Here is a 16,247-nt window from a genome sequence, read left to right as displayed (position 1 = left end):
GTTGCAGCATTGGGGGAGGGGGGGGTCTCACCTGCTGCGCGACGCCACTGTACACATCTTGGGGGTGTCGCAGGGCATCAGATTCACCGATCGCGCTCCGATCACGTCCCGGCCCAGAGCTGCGTAATGCTGGAGCCCATTACAAGAGCCGTCCTGGGGAGAGGAGAGTCAGAGAATCGCCTGGTAGGTCACACTATCCATTCCTAGAGGTACCTGCCCAGTCCTAGACATGCACGTCTGTTTTGTATCCCTGCTCTATGCAGTCCTAGAGGTGCCTGGCTCTATTCCCCTGCACTGTCCTGTCCTGTCCTGTCGCTATCCGTACCTGGTGCACAGGGAAGTGGGAGACGTATTTGGTGGGGTCTGGGGAGCGTGAGGCTTTCGCGATCTCCATGCAGCAGGCAAGGGCCTGCCAAGGCTCATCCGCCGTCATCCACCACCTCCTGCCCTGCGAGAGAGTGAGAGTCACCCGCGCAGTCATGTGCCCCTCCCCCCACAAACACCCGCGCACAGTCATGTGCCCCTCCCCCCACAAACACCCGCGCACAGTCATGTGCCCCTCCCCCCACAAACACCCGCACACAGTCATGTGCCCCTCCCCCCACAAACACCCGCGCACAGTGGTGTGCCCCTCCCCCCCACAAACACCCGCGCACAGTGGTGTGCCCCTCCCCCCCACAAACACCCGCGCAGTGATGTGCCCCTCCCCCCCACAAACACCCGCGCAGTGATGTGCCCCTCCCCCCCACAAACACCCGCACACAGTCATGTGCCCCTCCCCCCCACAAACACCCGCACACAGTGGTGTGCCCCTCCCCCACAAACACCCGCACACAGTCATGTGCCCCTCCCCCCCACAAACACCTGCGCACCGTGATGTGCCCCCCCCACAAACACCCGCACACAGTGGTGTGCCCCTCCCCCCACAAACACCCGCACAGTCATGTGCCCCTCCCCCCCACAAACACCTGCGCACCGTAATGTGCCCCCCCACAAACACCCGCACACAGTGATGTGCCCCTCCCCCCACAAACACCCGCACACAGTGATGTGCCCCTCCCCCCCAAAAACACCCGCGCACAGGGATGTGAGACACACACACACGTACACACTAGTGATGCCCTCCACACAAACATGCACACACACTAGTGATGCCACACACAAACACACGTGATGCCCTCCACACAAACAGTGATGCCCTACCCCATACACACACACACACACACGCACGTGATGCCCGCACTCCCACTCACTGTGAGTGGCCGGTCAGCGGAGTCCAGGATCTCCCCCATGACCAGCTCTGCGTACTCCAGCCTCTCCTGCAGCGAACTCCTCTTCTTCAGCCCAGTCAGGTTGATGAGATGCGTCTTCAGCCAATCCAGGCCCCGCGGGCCCAGCGCCCGCCCGTCCGCAAACAGCAGCAGGGCACGCGTCACGTCGCTGCCCAGGTGGTTGAAGTATGGCGGGCAGGGGTACGTGCGCCCGCGGAAGTCCATGTTGTGGGGGAACCAGAAGACCTGATCCCGCAGGTGGCTGGCGATGGAGAGTTTGTAGAGCGCGTCCATGCGCAGGCTGTACATCTCCGCCATCTTCTTCTGGCACTTGGCCATCTCCCTCTTGTACGTCACCTTGTCCCAGGAGGTCACGACGTTGGGAACCTGCACCGGGTGCTTTGGTGCCTCGGTGAGAGGAGGGGGGATGTCCAGCTTCTCGTTGCCCTTCTCGTTGAAGATGGACACGATGATGTCCAGCAGGGGCTCATTGATGCGCCAGGCGCAAATGCCGAGCTGGTTGAGCGAGTCCAGCACAGGGTGCAGTTGGCCCAGGGGGCTCTTTTCCAGGAGGAGCTGGTGCTGCAACGCACCGTCCATGACGCGCATCAGCTTGGCGGGGCTCAGCACATAACCCCCAAAGTGGGGGGGAGGTCCAGGGCACTGGAGGGCACAGCATGGCCATGACGGAGGAGTCGAAGGTGAGGCGGGTCTCACTCGCCGACGACTGGATCTGGCTGAAGATAGGGTGTGGTTTGATGAACCCGATCTGTAGGGGAGGAGGCGAGGAAGGGGGGGAGGAGGCGAGGAGGCGAGGAAGGGGGGGAGGAGGCGAGGAAGCGATGAAGGGGGGGGGGGGAGGGAGGAGGCGAGGAAGGGGGGGGGAGGGGAGGAGGCGAGGAAGGGGGGGGAGGGGAGGAGGCGAGGAAGGGGGGGGGAGGAGGCGAGGAAGGGGGGGGGAGGGGAGGAGGAAGGGGGGGAGGGGAGGAGGCGAGGAAGGGGGGAGGAGGGGAGGAGGAAGGGGGGGAGGGGAGGAGGCGAGGAAGGGGGGGGAGGGGAGGAGGCGAGGAAGGGGGGGGAGGGGAGGAGGCGAGGAAGGGGGGGAGGGGAGGAGGCGAGGAAGGGGGGGGAGGGGAGGAGGCGAGGAAGGGGGGGGGAGGGGAGGAGGCGAGGAAGGGGGGGGAGGGGAGGAGGCGAGGAAGGGGGGGGAGGGGAGGAGGCGAGGAAGGGGGGGGAGGGGAGGAGGCGAGGAAGGGGGGGGAGGGAGGAAGCGAGGAAGGGGGGGAGGAGGCGAGGAAGGGGGGGAGGAGGCGAGGAAGGGGGGGGAGGAGGCGAGGAAGGGGGGGGAGGAGGCGAGGAAGGGGGGGGGGAGGAGGAGGCGAGGAAGGGGGGGGAGGAGGCGAGGAAGGGGGGGGAGGAGGCGAGGAAGGGGGGGGAGGAGGCGAGGAAGGGGGGGGAGGAGGCGAGGAAGGGGGGGAGGAGGCGAGGAAGGGGGGGGAGGAGGCGAGGAAGGGGGGGAGGGAGGCGAGGAAGGGGGGGGGGGAGGAGGCGAGGAAGGGGGGGGGGGAGGAGGAGGCGAGGAAGGGGGGGGAGGAGGAGGCGAGGAAGGGGGGGGAGGAGGCGAGGAAGGGGGGGAGGAGGCGAGGAAGGGGGGGGGGGAGGAGGCGAGGAAGGGGGGGGGGGAGGAGGCGAGGAAGGGGGGGGGGAGGAGGAGGCGAGGAGGGGGGGGAGGAGGGGAGGCGAGGAAGGGGGGGGGAGGAGGAGGCGAGGAAGGGGGGGGAGGAGGCGAGGAAGGGGGGGGAGGAGGAGGCGAGGAGGGGGGGGGAGGGGAGGAGGCGAGGAAGGGGGGGGAGGGGAGGAGGCGAGGAAGGGGGGGGAGGGGAGGAGGAAGGGGGGGAGGGGAGGAGGCGAGGAAGGGGGGGGGAGGGGAGGAGGAAGGGGGGGAGGGGAGGAGGCGAGGAAGGGGGGGGAGGGGAGGAGGCGAGGAAGGGGGGGGAGGGGAGGAGGCGAGGAAGGGGGGGGAGGGGAGGAGGCGAGGAAGGGGGGGAGGGGAGGAGGCGAGGAAGGGGGGGGAGGGGAGGAGGCGAGGAAGGGGGGGGAGGGGAGGAAGCGAGGAAGGGGGGGAGGAGGCGGCGAGGAAGGGGGGGGAGGAGGCGAGGAAGGGGGGGAGGAGGCGAGGAAGGGGGGGAGGAGGCGAGGAAGGGGGGGAGGAGGCGAGGAAGGGGGGGGAGGAGGCGAGGAAGGGGGGGGGAGGAGGAGGCGAGGAAGGGGGGGGAGGAGGAGGCGAGGAAGGGGGGGGAGGAGGAGGCGAGGAAGGGGGGGGGAGGAGGAGGCGAGGAAGGGGGGGGAGGAGGAGGCGAGGAAGGGGGGGGAGGAGGAGGCGAGGAAGGGGGGGGGAGGAGGAGGCGAGGAAGGGGGGGGGAGGAGGCGAGGAAGGGGGGGGAGGAGGCGAGGAAGGGGGGAGGGGAGGAGGCGAGGAAGGGGGGGAGGGGAGGAGGCGAGGAAGGGGGGGAGGGGAGGAGGCGAGGAAGGGGGGGGAGGGGAGGAGGCGAGGAAGGGGGGGGAGGGGAGGAGGCGAGGAAGGGGGGAGGGGAGGAGGCGAGGAAGGGGGGGGGGAGGGGAGGAGGCGAGGAAGGGGGGGAGGGAGGAGGCGAGGAAGGGGGAGGAGGAGGCAGGGGGGGGGGGGGAGAAGGCAGAGGGGGGGGGGAGAAGGCAAATGGTTGAATGACCCAATCCAGGGCAGAAAAAAGGTGAGAGGGTGGGCATTGGGGTGAGAGGAGGGTGGGTGGAAGAGGGGAAGGCAAAGGGTGAGATTAAAACATTTGTGAGAAGTACAAATTACATACAAAATGAACACAGAGAGAAAGATTGTACGCGAGTCGGGCAGTAAATCCTAACTGCTGTGTTGGGAGACAGGAGAAGGATGTGGAAGAGCAGAATTAGAGGAGAAGAAAAAGCAGAGATACAGCTGCTAAAAGAAGAATACCTGAAAATCACTAAAAACTACACTCAGCGGGTGTGCGCGCGGGCATACACAGCGACGGCACACAGACGCGCGGGCATACACAGCGACGGGCACAGGCGCGCGGGCATACACAGCGACGGGCACAGGCGCGCGGGCATACACAGCGACGGGCACACAGACGCGCGGGCATACACAGCGACGGGCACACAGACGCGCGGGCATACAGGCGCGCGGGCATACACAGCGACGGGCACACAGACGCGCGGGCATACACAGCGACGGGCACACAGGCGCGCGGGCATACACAGCGACGGGCACAGGCGCGCGGGCATACACAGCGACGGGCACACAGGCGCGCGGGCATACACAGCGACAGGGGCACACAAGCGCGCGGGCGGTATAGTTGCAAATAAAAGGTGACATTCTGCTATTTTAGAACAAGGTATACAGATGTATGTATAATTAGAAGTACAGTATGTATACACCAGTACAGCTCTGTGTGTGGGTACTTGTATGCAGAAAGGCACATGCACAGATATAACTCACACAGCCCCCCCCCCTCACCTCACCTGGTGGTTGCTCTGGAACGAGTACATGTGATACAGCACGGGGATGAGCTTGTGTGCCCCCCTTCGACTCAGCAGGTTACTCTGCACCTTCACCGCCTGCACCATCAGATCCACCAGATGCGACCCCAACTGCATCAGCAGGATGCGAGGCCACGGGGTCTCCGTGTTCTGCAAGCTGCTGCCTCCGAACTGCTCCTCCTCCAGCTGCTCCCAAAGCTCCCGCGCCAGCAGCCTGGACACCTGAGGGGCGGGGGGGGGGACACAGGTGTGCGATGGATGAGTGAGGAGAACAGGTATCTGACCTGTAGATAGGAATGTGGCAGTCTGTGCGGGTGTCTGTCTGACCTTTCCGTCCCTGGCCAGCAGATGGCAGTATTCACTGTACAGTCCCCTCATCTTGTCCACGTGACGTCCCTGTAACTTCCTGCGAATGGAGAACTTGTTGTAGATCCTGGTTCCCAAATCCCTAGCGATAATCCTGAGGGACTCCCCATTAGGAGGCATTGTGGAGAGGCACTGCAAGGAGCAAGGGGGAGGGGCGTCAGAGAGGCACTGCAAGGAGCAAGGGGGGAGGGGGGGGTCAGAGAGGCACTGCAAGGAGCAAGGGGGGGTCAGAGGCACTGCAAGGAGCAAGGGGGGGGGGGGTTCAGAGAGGCACTGCAAGGAGCAAGGGGGGGGGGGTCAGAGAGGCACTGCAAGGAGCAAGGGGGGGGGTCAGAGAGGCACTGCAAGGAGCAAGGGGGGGGGGTTCAGAGAGGCACTGCAAGGAGCAAGGGGGGGGGGGTCAGAGAGGCACTGCAAGGAGCAAGGGGGGGGTCAGAGAGGCACTGCAAGGAGCAAGGGGGGGGGTCAGAGAGGCACTGCAAGGAGCAAGGGGGTCAGAGAGGCACTGCAAGAAGCAAGGGGGGGTAAGAGAGGCACTGCACAGAGCAAGGGGGGGGGGTAAGGGGGTCAGAGAGGCACTGCACAGAGCAAGGGGGTCAGAGAGGCACTGCACAGAGCAAGGGGGGGGTCAGAGAGGCACTGCACAGAGCAAGGGGGGGGGGGGGGGTCAGAGAGGCCCTGCACAGAGCAAGGGGGGGGTCAGAGAGGCACTGCACAGAGCAAGGGGGGGGTCAGAGAGGCACTGCACAGAGCAAGGGGGGGTCAGAGAGGCACTGCACAGAGCAAGTGGGGGGGGGGTCAGAGAGGCACTGCAAGGAGCAAGAGGGGGTATGGGGGTCTGAGGCACTGCAAGGAGCAAGGGAGGGAAGGGGGTCAGAGAGGACTGCAGGGTGACAAGGAAGTAAAGGAGCAGTATGAGGACAGCAAGGAAGAGAGGGATGAGACGTGTTGTAGGGACGGAGAGGGCAGGAGAGGCACTGCTGATACACAAAGTGGTGAGTAGGGTATATGCACACGCGCACTGCACACACCTGCAACATGATGGCCACATACTGCTGTTCCTCCAGCAGGCACAGGTAGGGGGTAGAGGTTCATGCCATGTGTTTTTTTGTTGGCCGCTGCCAGGTGAATCTTGGAGTCCCTAAAAGCCTGGAGCAGCGCCTTCTCCCAGTGCGAGCGCAGACCCTCCAGCACCGCCCTCTGAAAGCAGCACACCAAACCCAACATGAGCGAGCTGCACCCGTCACCCCAGCAATGCCCTGCGACGGGCTATCATAGCACTACCGTCCCATTCAGACCCTCCTGGTGATATATTTGGGGTGGTTATCTCACCGCTTTCACCCTCTCCTCTGTGATCGGCTTTGTGGCCTCCACCGAGTCTATAGTGATGGTATCGGAGCTCTCCATCTTCAGCTGCTGTTCAAAACGGCTCTGCAGCTCCTCCAGCGTGAAATCCAGCCGAGGGTACAACGGGGGGGGCTCCTGCAGAGAGAAGGAGGACTTGTGTCAGCTCCATCAACTGCACTGCAACTTCCTCTGCACACAGCTCTGTCACTGCACTTCTATCCTGCACACACAGCTCTGTCACTGCACTGCTATCCTGCACACACAGCTCTGTCACTGCACTGCTATCCTGCACACACGGCTCTGTCACTGCACTGCTATCCTGCACACACGGCTCTGTCACTGCACTGCTATCCTGCACACACGGCTCTGTCACTGCACTGCTATCCTGCACACACGGCTCTGTCACTGCACTGCTATCCTGCACACACGGCTCTGTCACTGCACTGCTATCCTGCACACACGGCTCTGTCACTGCACTGCTATCCTGCACACACGGCTCTGTCACTGCACTGCTATCCTGCACACACGGCTCTGTCACTGCACTGCTATCCTGCACACACGGCTCTGTCACTGCACTGCTATCCTGCACACACGGCTCTGTCACTGCACTGCTATCCTGCACACACGGCTCTGTCACTGCACTGCTATCCTGCACACACGGCTCTGTCACTGCACTGCTATCCTGCACACACGGCTCTGTCACTGCACTGCTATCCTGCACACACGGCTCTGTCACTGCACTTCTATCCTGCACACACGGCTCTGTCACTGCACTTCTATCCTGCACACACGGCTCTGTCACTGCACTTCTATCCTGCACACACAGCTCTGTCACTGCACTGCTATCCTGCACACACAGCTCTGTCACTGCACTGCTATCCTGCACACACAGGTCTGTCACTGCACTTCTATCCTGCACACACAGCTCTGTCACTGCACTGCTATCCTGCACACACAGCTCTGTCACTGCACTGCTATCCTGCACACACAGCTCTGTCACTGCACTGCTATCCTGCACACACAGCTCTGTCACTGCACTGCTATCCTGCCATGCAGCTCTCGCAGGTACTCATGTCCGGACAAACAGAGGCGCGCGCAGAGAGAGACAGAGGCGCGCGCGCGCAGAGAGACAGAGGCGCGCGCAGAGAGACAGAGGCGCGCGCGCGCAGAGAGACAGAGGCGCGCGCGCGCAGAGAGAGAGGCACGCGCGCAGAGAGACGCGCGGTCACATGCAGACACACAGAGACACACAGAGACACACAGAGACACACAGAGACACACAGAGACACACAGAGACACACAGAGACACACAGAGACACACACTGCTCTGAATATAACCCAGCATCACAAGGCTCCCAGGGTGTCGCAATGTGATGCTGTAAATCCCGGGTAATTGGCAGTTAATTATTCATCCTAACATGACGCCGGGGTCTGTGCCGCAGCGTGTAAAGATACTTTGTAGCCACTGATTAATTGATGAGGAGAGCTCCGGTTCCTAAGTCACGTCAGGATTCTGCCCTTCTCCGCGCCATAATAAAATACCATTTACGGTTCCGTTGTTGCCTTTACCAGTGTCCTTGTGACTTTGGGCAAGTCACTTAATCTCCATGTGCCTCCGGAAAATAAAGATTGTAAACTCAGCGGGGCAGGAACTCATGCCTACAAATGTCTATGTATAGTGCTACCTAAAAAAACACAACATTAAGAACAATATATATATATATCTCTCATATAGCGCTGACCATGCACTCAGCGCTGTACACAGCATTTCTCAGGCACAATGATTTCCTGCAATAAAGAGCTCACAATCTAATGTCTTGGTGCCTGAGGCACAGGGAGATAAAGTGACTTGCCCCAAGTCACAAGGAGCTGACACCGGGATTTTAACCAGACTCCCCTGCTTCAAAGCCACTGAACGCTTCGACAGCCGCCAATTACATGTATTTTGAGACTGCAGTGTTTTGCAGAGCCTTGTGGCAGCAGAAGGGTTAAAAAAAAGTGCTGATGGTGCAGGAGCTGGCAGTGGCCACCCACCACCCACCTTGCTGTAAAAGTCGTTGACTAGAGGGGAGGAGCAGATGGCGCGAGGCCGGAGTGGAGGCTGGAAGTCTGGCTGGATGCAGCGCACCGCTCTCAGCACCATGTCCCTCTCGTCTTCCTGGTAGTTAAAGTGAAGAAACAGCTCCACAGGGGAGAAACCGTCTCTCTCCATCTGGCTCAGGCACCTGAAGAGTGGAGAGATTGGAGAGATGGCAGGGGGGAGCCTGACTGTACTGTTACTGGGGAGGGAAGAGTACCGTTCCACCTCCCTGCGCATGCAGTGCCCCTCTGCTCCTCCCCAACCCCGCACATGCAGTGCCCCTCTGCTCCTCCCCCCCTCCTCGAGCATGCAGTGCCCCTCTGCTCCTCCCCCACCCCGCACATGCAGTGCCCCTCTGCTCCTCCCCCCCTCCTCGAGCATGCAGTGCCCCTCTGCTCCTCCCCCACCCCGCACATGCAGTGCCCCTCTGCTCCTCCCCCCCTCCTCGAGCATGCAGTGCCCCTCTGCTCCTCCCCCACCCCGCACATGCAGTGCCCCTCCCCCCCTCCTCGAGCATGCAGTGCCCCTCTGCTCCTCCCCCCCCGAGCATGCATTGCCCCTCAGCTCCTTCCCCCTCTGCGCATGCAGTGCTCCTCCCCCCACATGCATTGCCCCTCTGCTCCTCCCCCTGTATGCATTGCCCCTCCCCTGCATGTATTGCCCATCTGCTCCTCCTCCCGCATGCAGTGCCCCTCTGCTAGCCCCGCCCATGCAGTGTCCCTCTGCTCCTCCCCCCGCCCCACGCATGCAGTGCCCCTCTGCTACCTCCCCCACCCATGCAGTGCCCTTCTGCTCCTCCCCCTATCCATGTAGTGCCCATGTAGTGCCCCTATCCATGTAGTGCCCTTCTGCTCCTCCCCCTATCCATGTAGTGCCCCTCTGCTCCTCCCCATGCATGCAGTGCCCCTCTGCTCCTCCCCATGCATGCAGTGCCCCTCTGCTCCTCCCCATGCATGCAGTGCCCCTCTGCTCCTCCCCATGCATGCAGTGCCCCTCTGCTCCTCCCCATGTATGCAGTGCCCCACTGCTCCTCCCCATGAATGCAGTGCCCCACTGCTCCTCCCCATGCATGCAGTGCCCCTCTGCTCCCCCCGTCCATGCAGTGCCACTCTGCTCCCCCCCGTCCATGCAGTGCCCCTCTGCTCCCCCCCGTCCATGCAGTGCCCCTCTGCTACCCCCCCGTCCATGCAGTGCCCCTCTGCTACCCCCCCGTCCATGCAGTGCCCCTCTGCTACCCCCCCCGTCCATGCAGTGCCCCTCTGCTAACCCCCGTCCATGCAGTGCCCCACTGCTCCTCCCCACGCCCATGCAGTGCCCCACTGCTCCTCCCCACGCCCATGCAGTGCCCCACTGCTCCTCCCCACGCCCATGCAGTGCCCCACTGCTCCTCCCCCGTCCATGCAGTGCCCCTCTGCCCCCCCCGTCCATGCAGTGCCCCTGTGCTTCTCCCCACGCCCATGCAGTGCCTCACTGCTCCTCCCCACGCCCATGCAGTGCCCCGCTGCTCCTGCCCTTCCCTGAAGGGAAGGTAAGTATTATAGAGACCTCGCACGGTCCCCCGGCATTTCATTTAAATGTCTGGGGGGAGCGCACGGAACCTCTATAACTTCCGCGCCCCAGAAAATCGAGCGCCCCCCAGTTTGCGCACCCCTGGCCTAAGGCACGCAACAGAAGGAGCCTGGATGCCACCTGCTGGCCTCCACAGGGAACGGCAGCAGAGACAGCAATCTGTCTCGTAGGCGTGCAACGGCCTTCAGTGGTACCCTGTATCACTACTTTCTTTTAGCAAATCTCAACGTGCAGCTCATTGCATTTCTGCTTTCCAGTCTCGCACAGCACAAACAAACCCGGGGCCTTTACACACAGCCCAAAACGCATTCTCCGGGGATTCCTTTTATTACATGGGTAAGAGCACTGCCTTTGAAGTGGGTGAACCCGGTTCATGTCAGTGTGTCTCCATGTGACTGTGGCATATCGCGTTATCTCCCTGTGCCTTTGGCACCAAAATTAGATTGTAAGCTCTTCAGGTTTGGAATGCACTGTGCTGCATACATGTCAGTACTACATGACATATACATAATATATGTATTACATATATGACTTACAATAATATTATTGTTTGCATTAGTATTAATACATCTAATGTACAATGCTGTGTCGGATGTGGTCTCCTGTATTTTATCACAGGACCGCTGCTGTTCCCGCGTGGTCAGTGGCTGGGGGTTGGCAAGGATTCGTGGCCTCCTTACCTCTGGATGACTTTGGTAGAGCTGTCACTGCGTCCCATGCACTCCAGCGCTGCAGCATAGGACCCAAGGCTTGGCTTCAACCCGGCTTCATCCAGCATGGTGAAGATATGCCCGATCTGAAGTAGAGAGCCCTGTAGGGACAGGCGGAGTGTCACAGTCCTTCTCCCTGCAGGGACAGGCGGAGTGTCACAGTCCTTCTCCCTGCAGGGACAGGCGGAGTGTCACAGTCCTTCTCCCTGCAGGGACAGGCGGAGTGTCACAGTCCTTCTCCCTGCAGGGACAGGCGGAGTGTCACAGTCCTTCTCCCTGCAGGGACAGGCGGAGTGTCACAGTCCTTCTCCCTGCAGGGACAGGCAGAGTGTCACAGTCCTTCTCCCTGCAGGGACAGGCGGAGTGTCACAGTCCTTCTCCCTGCAGGGACAGGCAGAGTGTCACAGTCCTTCTCCCTGCAGGGACAGGCAGAGTGTCACAGTCCTTCTCCCTGCAGGGACAGGCGGAGTGTCACAGTCCTTCTCCCTGCAGGGACAGGCAGAGTGTCACAGTCCTTCTCCCTGCAGGGACAGGCAGAGTGTCACAGTCCTTCTCCCTGCAGGGACAGGCAGAGTGTCACAGTCCTTCTCCCTGCAGGGACAGGCAGAGTGTCACAGTCCTTCTCCCTGCAGGGACAGGCAGAGTGTCACAGTCCTTCTCCCTGCAGGGACAGGCAGAGTGTCACAGTCCTTCTCCCTGCAGGGACAGGCAGAGTGTCACAGTCCTTCTCCCTGCAGGGACAGGCAGAGTGTCACAGTCCTTCTCCCTGCAGGGACAGGCGGAGTGTCACAGTCCTTCTCCCTGCAGGGACAGGCAGAGTGTCACAGTCCTTCTCCCTGCAGGGACAGGCAGAGTGTCACAGTCCTTCTCCCTGCAGGGACAGGCAGAGTGTCACAGTCCTTCTCCCTGCAGGGACAGGCAGAGTGTCACAGTCCTTCTCCCTGCAGGGACAGGCAGAGTGTCACAGTCCTTCTCCCTGCGCCCCCTGCAGGCAGAGGCGGAGTCACAGTCCTTCTCCCTGCGCCCCCTGCAGGCAGAGGCGGAGTCACAGTCCTTCTCCCTGCGCTCCCTGCAGGCAGAGGTGGAGTCACAGTCCTTCTCCCTGCGCTCCCTGCAGGCAGAGGCGGAGTCACAGTCCTTCTCCCTGCGCTCCCTGCAGGCAGAGGCGGAGTCACAGTCCTTCTCCCTGCGCTCCCTGCAGGCAGAGGCGGAGTCACAGTCCTTCTCCCTGCAGGGACAGACGGAGTGTCACTGTCCCTCTCCCTGCAGACCCTGGCTAGGTGCGCTCCCTGACTACATGCGCTCCCTGTTCCTGCAGACCCTGACTACGTGTGCTCCCTGCTCCTGCAGACCCTGGATACGTGTGCTACCTGCTCCTGCAAACCCTGGCTAAGTGTGCTCCCTGCTCCTGCAAACCATGGCTAAGTGTGCTCCCTGCTCCTGCAAACCCTGACTACGTGTGCTTCCTGCTCCTGCAGACCCTGACTACGTGTGCTCCCTGCTCCTGCAGACCCTGGATACGTGTGCTACCTGCTCCTGCAAACCCTGGCTAAGTGTGCTCCCTGCTCCTGCAAACCCTGGCTAAGTGTGCTCCCTGCTCCTGCAAACCATGGCTAAGTGTGCTCCCTGCTCCTGAAGACCCTGGATACGTCTGTTTCCTGCTCCTGCAAACCCTGACTACATGCGCTCCCTGATCCTGCAGACCATGGCTACTTGTGCTTCCTGCTCCTGCAGACCCTGGATACGTGCACTCCCTGCTCCTGCAGACCCTGGATACGTGCGCTCCCTGCTCCTGCAGACCCTGGATACGTGCGCTCCCTGCTCCTGCAGACCCCGATTACGTGCGCTCCCTGCTCCTGCAGACCCTGAATACGTGTGCTCCCTGCAGACCCTGGCTACTATACGTGCGCTCCCTGCTCCTGCAGACCCTGCAGCCACATCTGGCTCCCTGCTCGCACTCCCTGCAGCCTCTGCCCCACACCTCTCCTTACCTTCTTAGCCCAGCCTCTTATCAGCAGGTTGTACATGGCGGTGCTGAGCAGTTTTCTCCGCGCTGGGCTGCGGTGATAATAATTCAGGGATTGGTGGGCCTTGTCCAGCTCCCCGAGGAACACACAGGTCTCCAGGAAACACAGGATGCTGAGCTGGGTGCTCCCACACATGTTCCCCTCCTTATCCTCCAGTAGGGAACCCCTGCTTTGTGCCTCCCACTGCCTCGTCACGTCCCCAGGATCCTTTACAGGGAGAGCCAGGGGTCTCACAACACTGCTGGGGGCTTTATCTTTCATCTTCGCCCGCATGGTAACACGGACCACTTTTTTGTCTTTGACTTGGGTATCTGGAGCCTGCAGACAGGACCTAGCAGCCGCAGATACAGGGGTCTCTATTTCTTTGGGATGGGGCTGGCTAGTCCGGTATTTGGGGTCCAGACAATCCTTCCTCTGGTGCTTTGCCCACTGCTCCTTCCTCAGCTTTTCCATCCAGCGTTTGGGCTGCTCCCCCCTGTCTCCTACCTTCTTCCGGTCGCTCGTGCCAGGGACCGGCTGCTCCATGCCTTGTGAGGGAGGGGGCTCTGCGCTGCTGCTGCTGCTGCCCAGCACAGACAGGCCAGCCCTGTGGGAGTCCAGCATGGGGGCATCGCCCACCTGCAGCTGCTGCACTCGGGTCTGCAGGACTGAGAGCCAGGGGAGGGAAGGAAGAGACATTAACAAGTGTGAGCCCCTACACAACCAGGCACCTGCTTACCCCCTTACTGTCAGAAAACTGCTTAACCCCTACATTGTGACCCACTGATCAACATTGCCATTATATTTGGATGGTATTGCATTGCTCCGTAATAGGATGCAGGTCCCATTGGCAGCGAAAAGTCTTAAAGGGTCCACTTGACAAATGCCCCAATCTTTCTGCAGCGGAATTTAACTCCTTCATTGTCAGGGAGAGGAGGGGGGGGGGAGAGGGAAAGAAATACATGGCAGAGCAATGTCCCCACATATGAAGGGCAAGGTGCTGCAGGGCTCCTGGCAGTATAGGGGTTGTCATGGTGCCCCCTCCTCTCCCTGGGGCAGTTTGCTGACCTTCCAGTAGCTCTGTCCTTTCGCTGGCATCGGCCTTATTCTTGGTGCTGGCAGAGGACAATCTGTGCACGCCCCCCCGCGGACAGCCTGCCGGGCAAAGGGGTATTAGAGGAGAGTTAGTTCAGACATGGCAGCATCTGGGGATGGTGGGTCACAGTGCAGACCTGGCAGTGGATGGGGGGGGGGGGGTTACACTCCAGACCTGGCGCTATCTGGGGGGGCGCCACACTCCAGACCTGGCGCTATCTGGGGGCAGGGTGGCGAACAGTCCAGTCCTGGCGCTATCTGGGAATTGTGGTGGTGGTGGGAGGTGTCACAGTCCAGACATGGTGGTAAATTGGGATGTGGGGAGATCACAGTTCAGACCTCACGGTGAGTGGGGGTCAGACCAGACCTGTTGGTATTTGGGGAGGGGGTCAGTGATGCCCTGCGGTATCAGCGGTGCTCTATATTGCCCTGCAGTATCAGCGGTGCTCTATATTGCCCTGCAGTGACAGGATAAGTGAGCCATTTCCCTGGTGACAGGAGAGGGGAAGGTCAGGGCACAACGTGCTCTTACCCGAGGGTCACACTCACCTCTGTCAGGCGGCCCCCGGCACCGAGGGCACAGCCCGGCTCCCAGCGCCAGCTGCTCCCGCAAGAGACGCGACACGGCGCTCAGCCTTAGCACTGACATCCCCACTCCAGCGCTTCTCCCCGTGCCAGCCTAGGCCGCCGCCATCATCAGGCCAGCTAATACGCATGCGCCGGAGTCCAGACACAGAGCGAGGCATCACGGGAACTGGAGTCCCAATGTCAGTCAATCACAAGGGAGAAATTGCAGGATATGACTACAAGTCACAGATGGCTCTGCGCAAGTGCTGCCGGGAAATGTAGTTTCTCGTGAATAACCCACGTGCTGACAGGAGGCGATGGTTGTATAAGATATTTGAACTTTTCACTGAGAGAGACATCAAGAGTGACTCCGAATGACCAGGGACAGGCTCAAACAGTCCTGGTGTATATATACTGTTACTGTAGGGTGATCCCCTGACTGCAAATTATATGGGACAGGTTCAGACAGTCCTGGGTTTATATCTAATGTAGGGTGACATGACATCCTGATTGCAGATGATCAGGGACATGCTCAACCAGTCCTAATATTTAGCTCTTTAGAACAGTTGAGGAAAATCTCTAGAGATGAGAAATATAAAAGCAGGACAATCTGAGACAGCTGCTCCTAATCCAGTCAGACTGTCACTCTAATTATTTCCCCCCTACTAATAAACTTGGATAGATATTAGACAGCTCTTAGGTTGGTGATGTCTAATTTACAACCTGCGTAACACACCATATAAACATCTACGTTTATAGGACAATGCATCTGCAACATTGTCACGGGAGACATACAATGAGCAAAACAGGTAAATGAAATAAATTGTACATTTATTCACAGGAAAAGGCAGAGACACAATGTTACAAACGACATAAGAAAAGACACACTTACTGGGGGTCAAAACTATAGGGCTTCTAAATCCAAAGTTTGCCCTGACAGGGACCTAACCTGAGATGTCCTGGAACTGAAATCAGCCTGTAATTCCGGAAGCCACCGCTCCCCTCTCTCCAGAGGACTGGAATTTACTTGCTGGACTTGGTGCTTATAATCTACACATCTGATTGGCTCAGGGGTTTATAATACTTCTGAGTTTCATTCACAAAACCCTGCAGCCAATCCAGGCGTTGGTGTTTCCTAACCAGCCAATCAGAGCGATGCTGGTAATGTGAAGCTGGGCAAGCAGGGGGGTGCTGAATCTGCCAAGGGCATGTGCAAGGTTGCCACCTCAGCCACTTGCTATTCAGAAGCCACGCGCTGGGTTGGGCTCCTCCAAGTCTGGTGGGGCACATGGAAATTTGGAGAACTTCTGTTCATCCCAGGACGTGGGTACTTGAGCTCTTCCTCCTGCCCAAATGGTCTTGACACTGCAGACATCCTATGTGGCTTCCATGTCCTGTTCAGACTTTCCGGCACCAAGTTGTTAGCCCCAGTGGCATGTCAGAACATTGGTTCTGAAAGTCCCAGCTCATTTTCTGTGCACAAAGCATATACAGACATACCCCGCATTAACATACGCAATGGGACCGGAGCATGTATGTAAAGCGAAAATGTACTTAAAGTGAAGCACTACCTTTTTTCCATTTATCGATGCATGTACTGTACTGCAATCATCATATGCGTGCATAACTGATGTAATAAACGCATTTGTAACAGGCTCTATAGTCTCCCCGCTTGCGTACAGCT

The 16,247-nt window shown here is 60.0% G+C and overlaps 1 protein-coding gene across 1 annotated transcript in view; it reads right to left on the bottom strand.

Moving 5' to 3' along the window:
• Nucleotides 1-14,734, bottom strand: part of POLRMT (RNA polymerase mitochondrial) — a 19,598-nt gene extending 4,864 nt beyond the window's left edge. Inside the window, 14 exon segments of the mRNA XM_075613029.1 lie at nucleotides 32-153; nucleotides 326-448; nucleotides 1,254-1,919; nucleotides 1,921-2,040; nucleotides 4,806-5,045; nucleotides 5,151-5,321; nucleotides 6,221-6,271; nucleotides 6,273-6,389; nucleotides 6,522-6,671; nucleotides 8,578-8,761; nucleotides 10,866-10,996; nucleotides 12,887-13,569; nucleotides 13,970-14,056; nucleotides 14,546-14,734. Of these exon segments, the coding sequence (XP_075469144.1) occupies nucleotides 32-153; nucleotides 326-448; nucleotides 1,254-1,919; nucleotides 1,921-2,040; nucleotides 4,806-5,045; nucleotides 5,151-5,321; nucleotides 6,221-6,271; nucleotides 6,273-6,389; nucleotides 6,522-6,671; nucleotides 8,578-8,761; nucleotides 10,866-10,996; nucleotides 12,887-13,569; nucleotides 13,970-14,056; nucleotides 14,546-14,645 (2,945 nt within the window). The 5' untranslated portion in view covers nucleotides 14,646-14,734.
• Nucleotides 14,735-16,247: the final 1,513 nt, after the last annotated feature.

Source organism: Ascaphus truei, chromosome 8, assembly GCF_040206685.1.
Source record: "Ascaphus truei isolate aAscTru1 chromosome 8, aAscTru1.hap1, whole genome shotgun sequence".
Taxonomy (NCBI): domain Eukaryota; kingdom Metazoa; phylum Chordata; class Amphibia; order Anura; family Ascaphidae; genus Ascaphus; species Ascaphus truei.
Note: the sequence above shows the minus strand (reverse complement) of the source record. Positions and strands in the feature narration are given on the sequence as shown.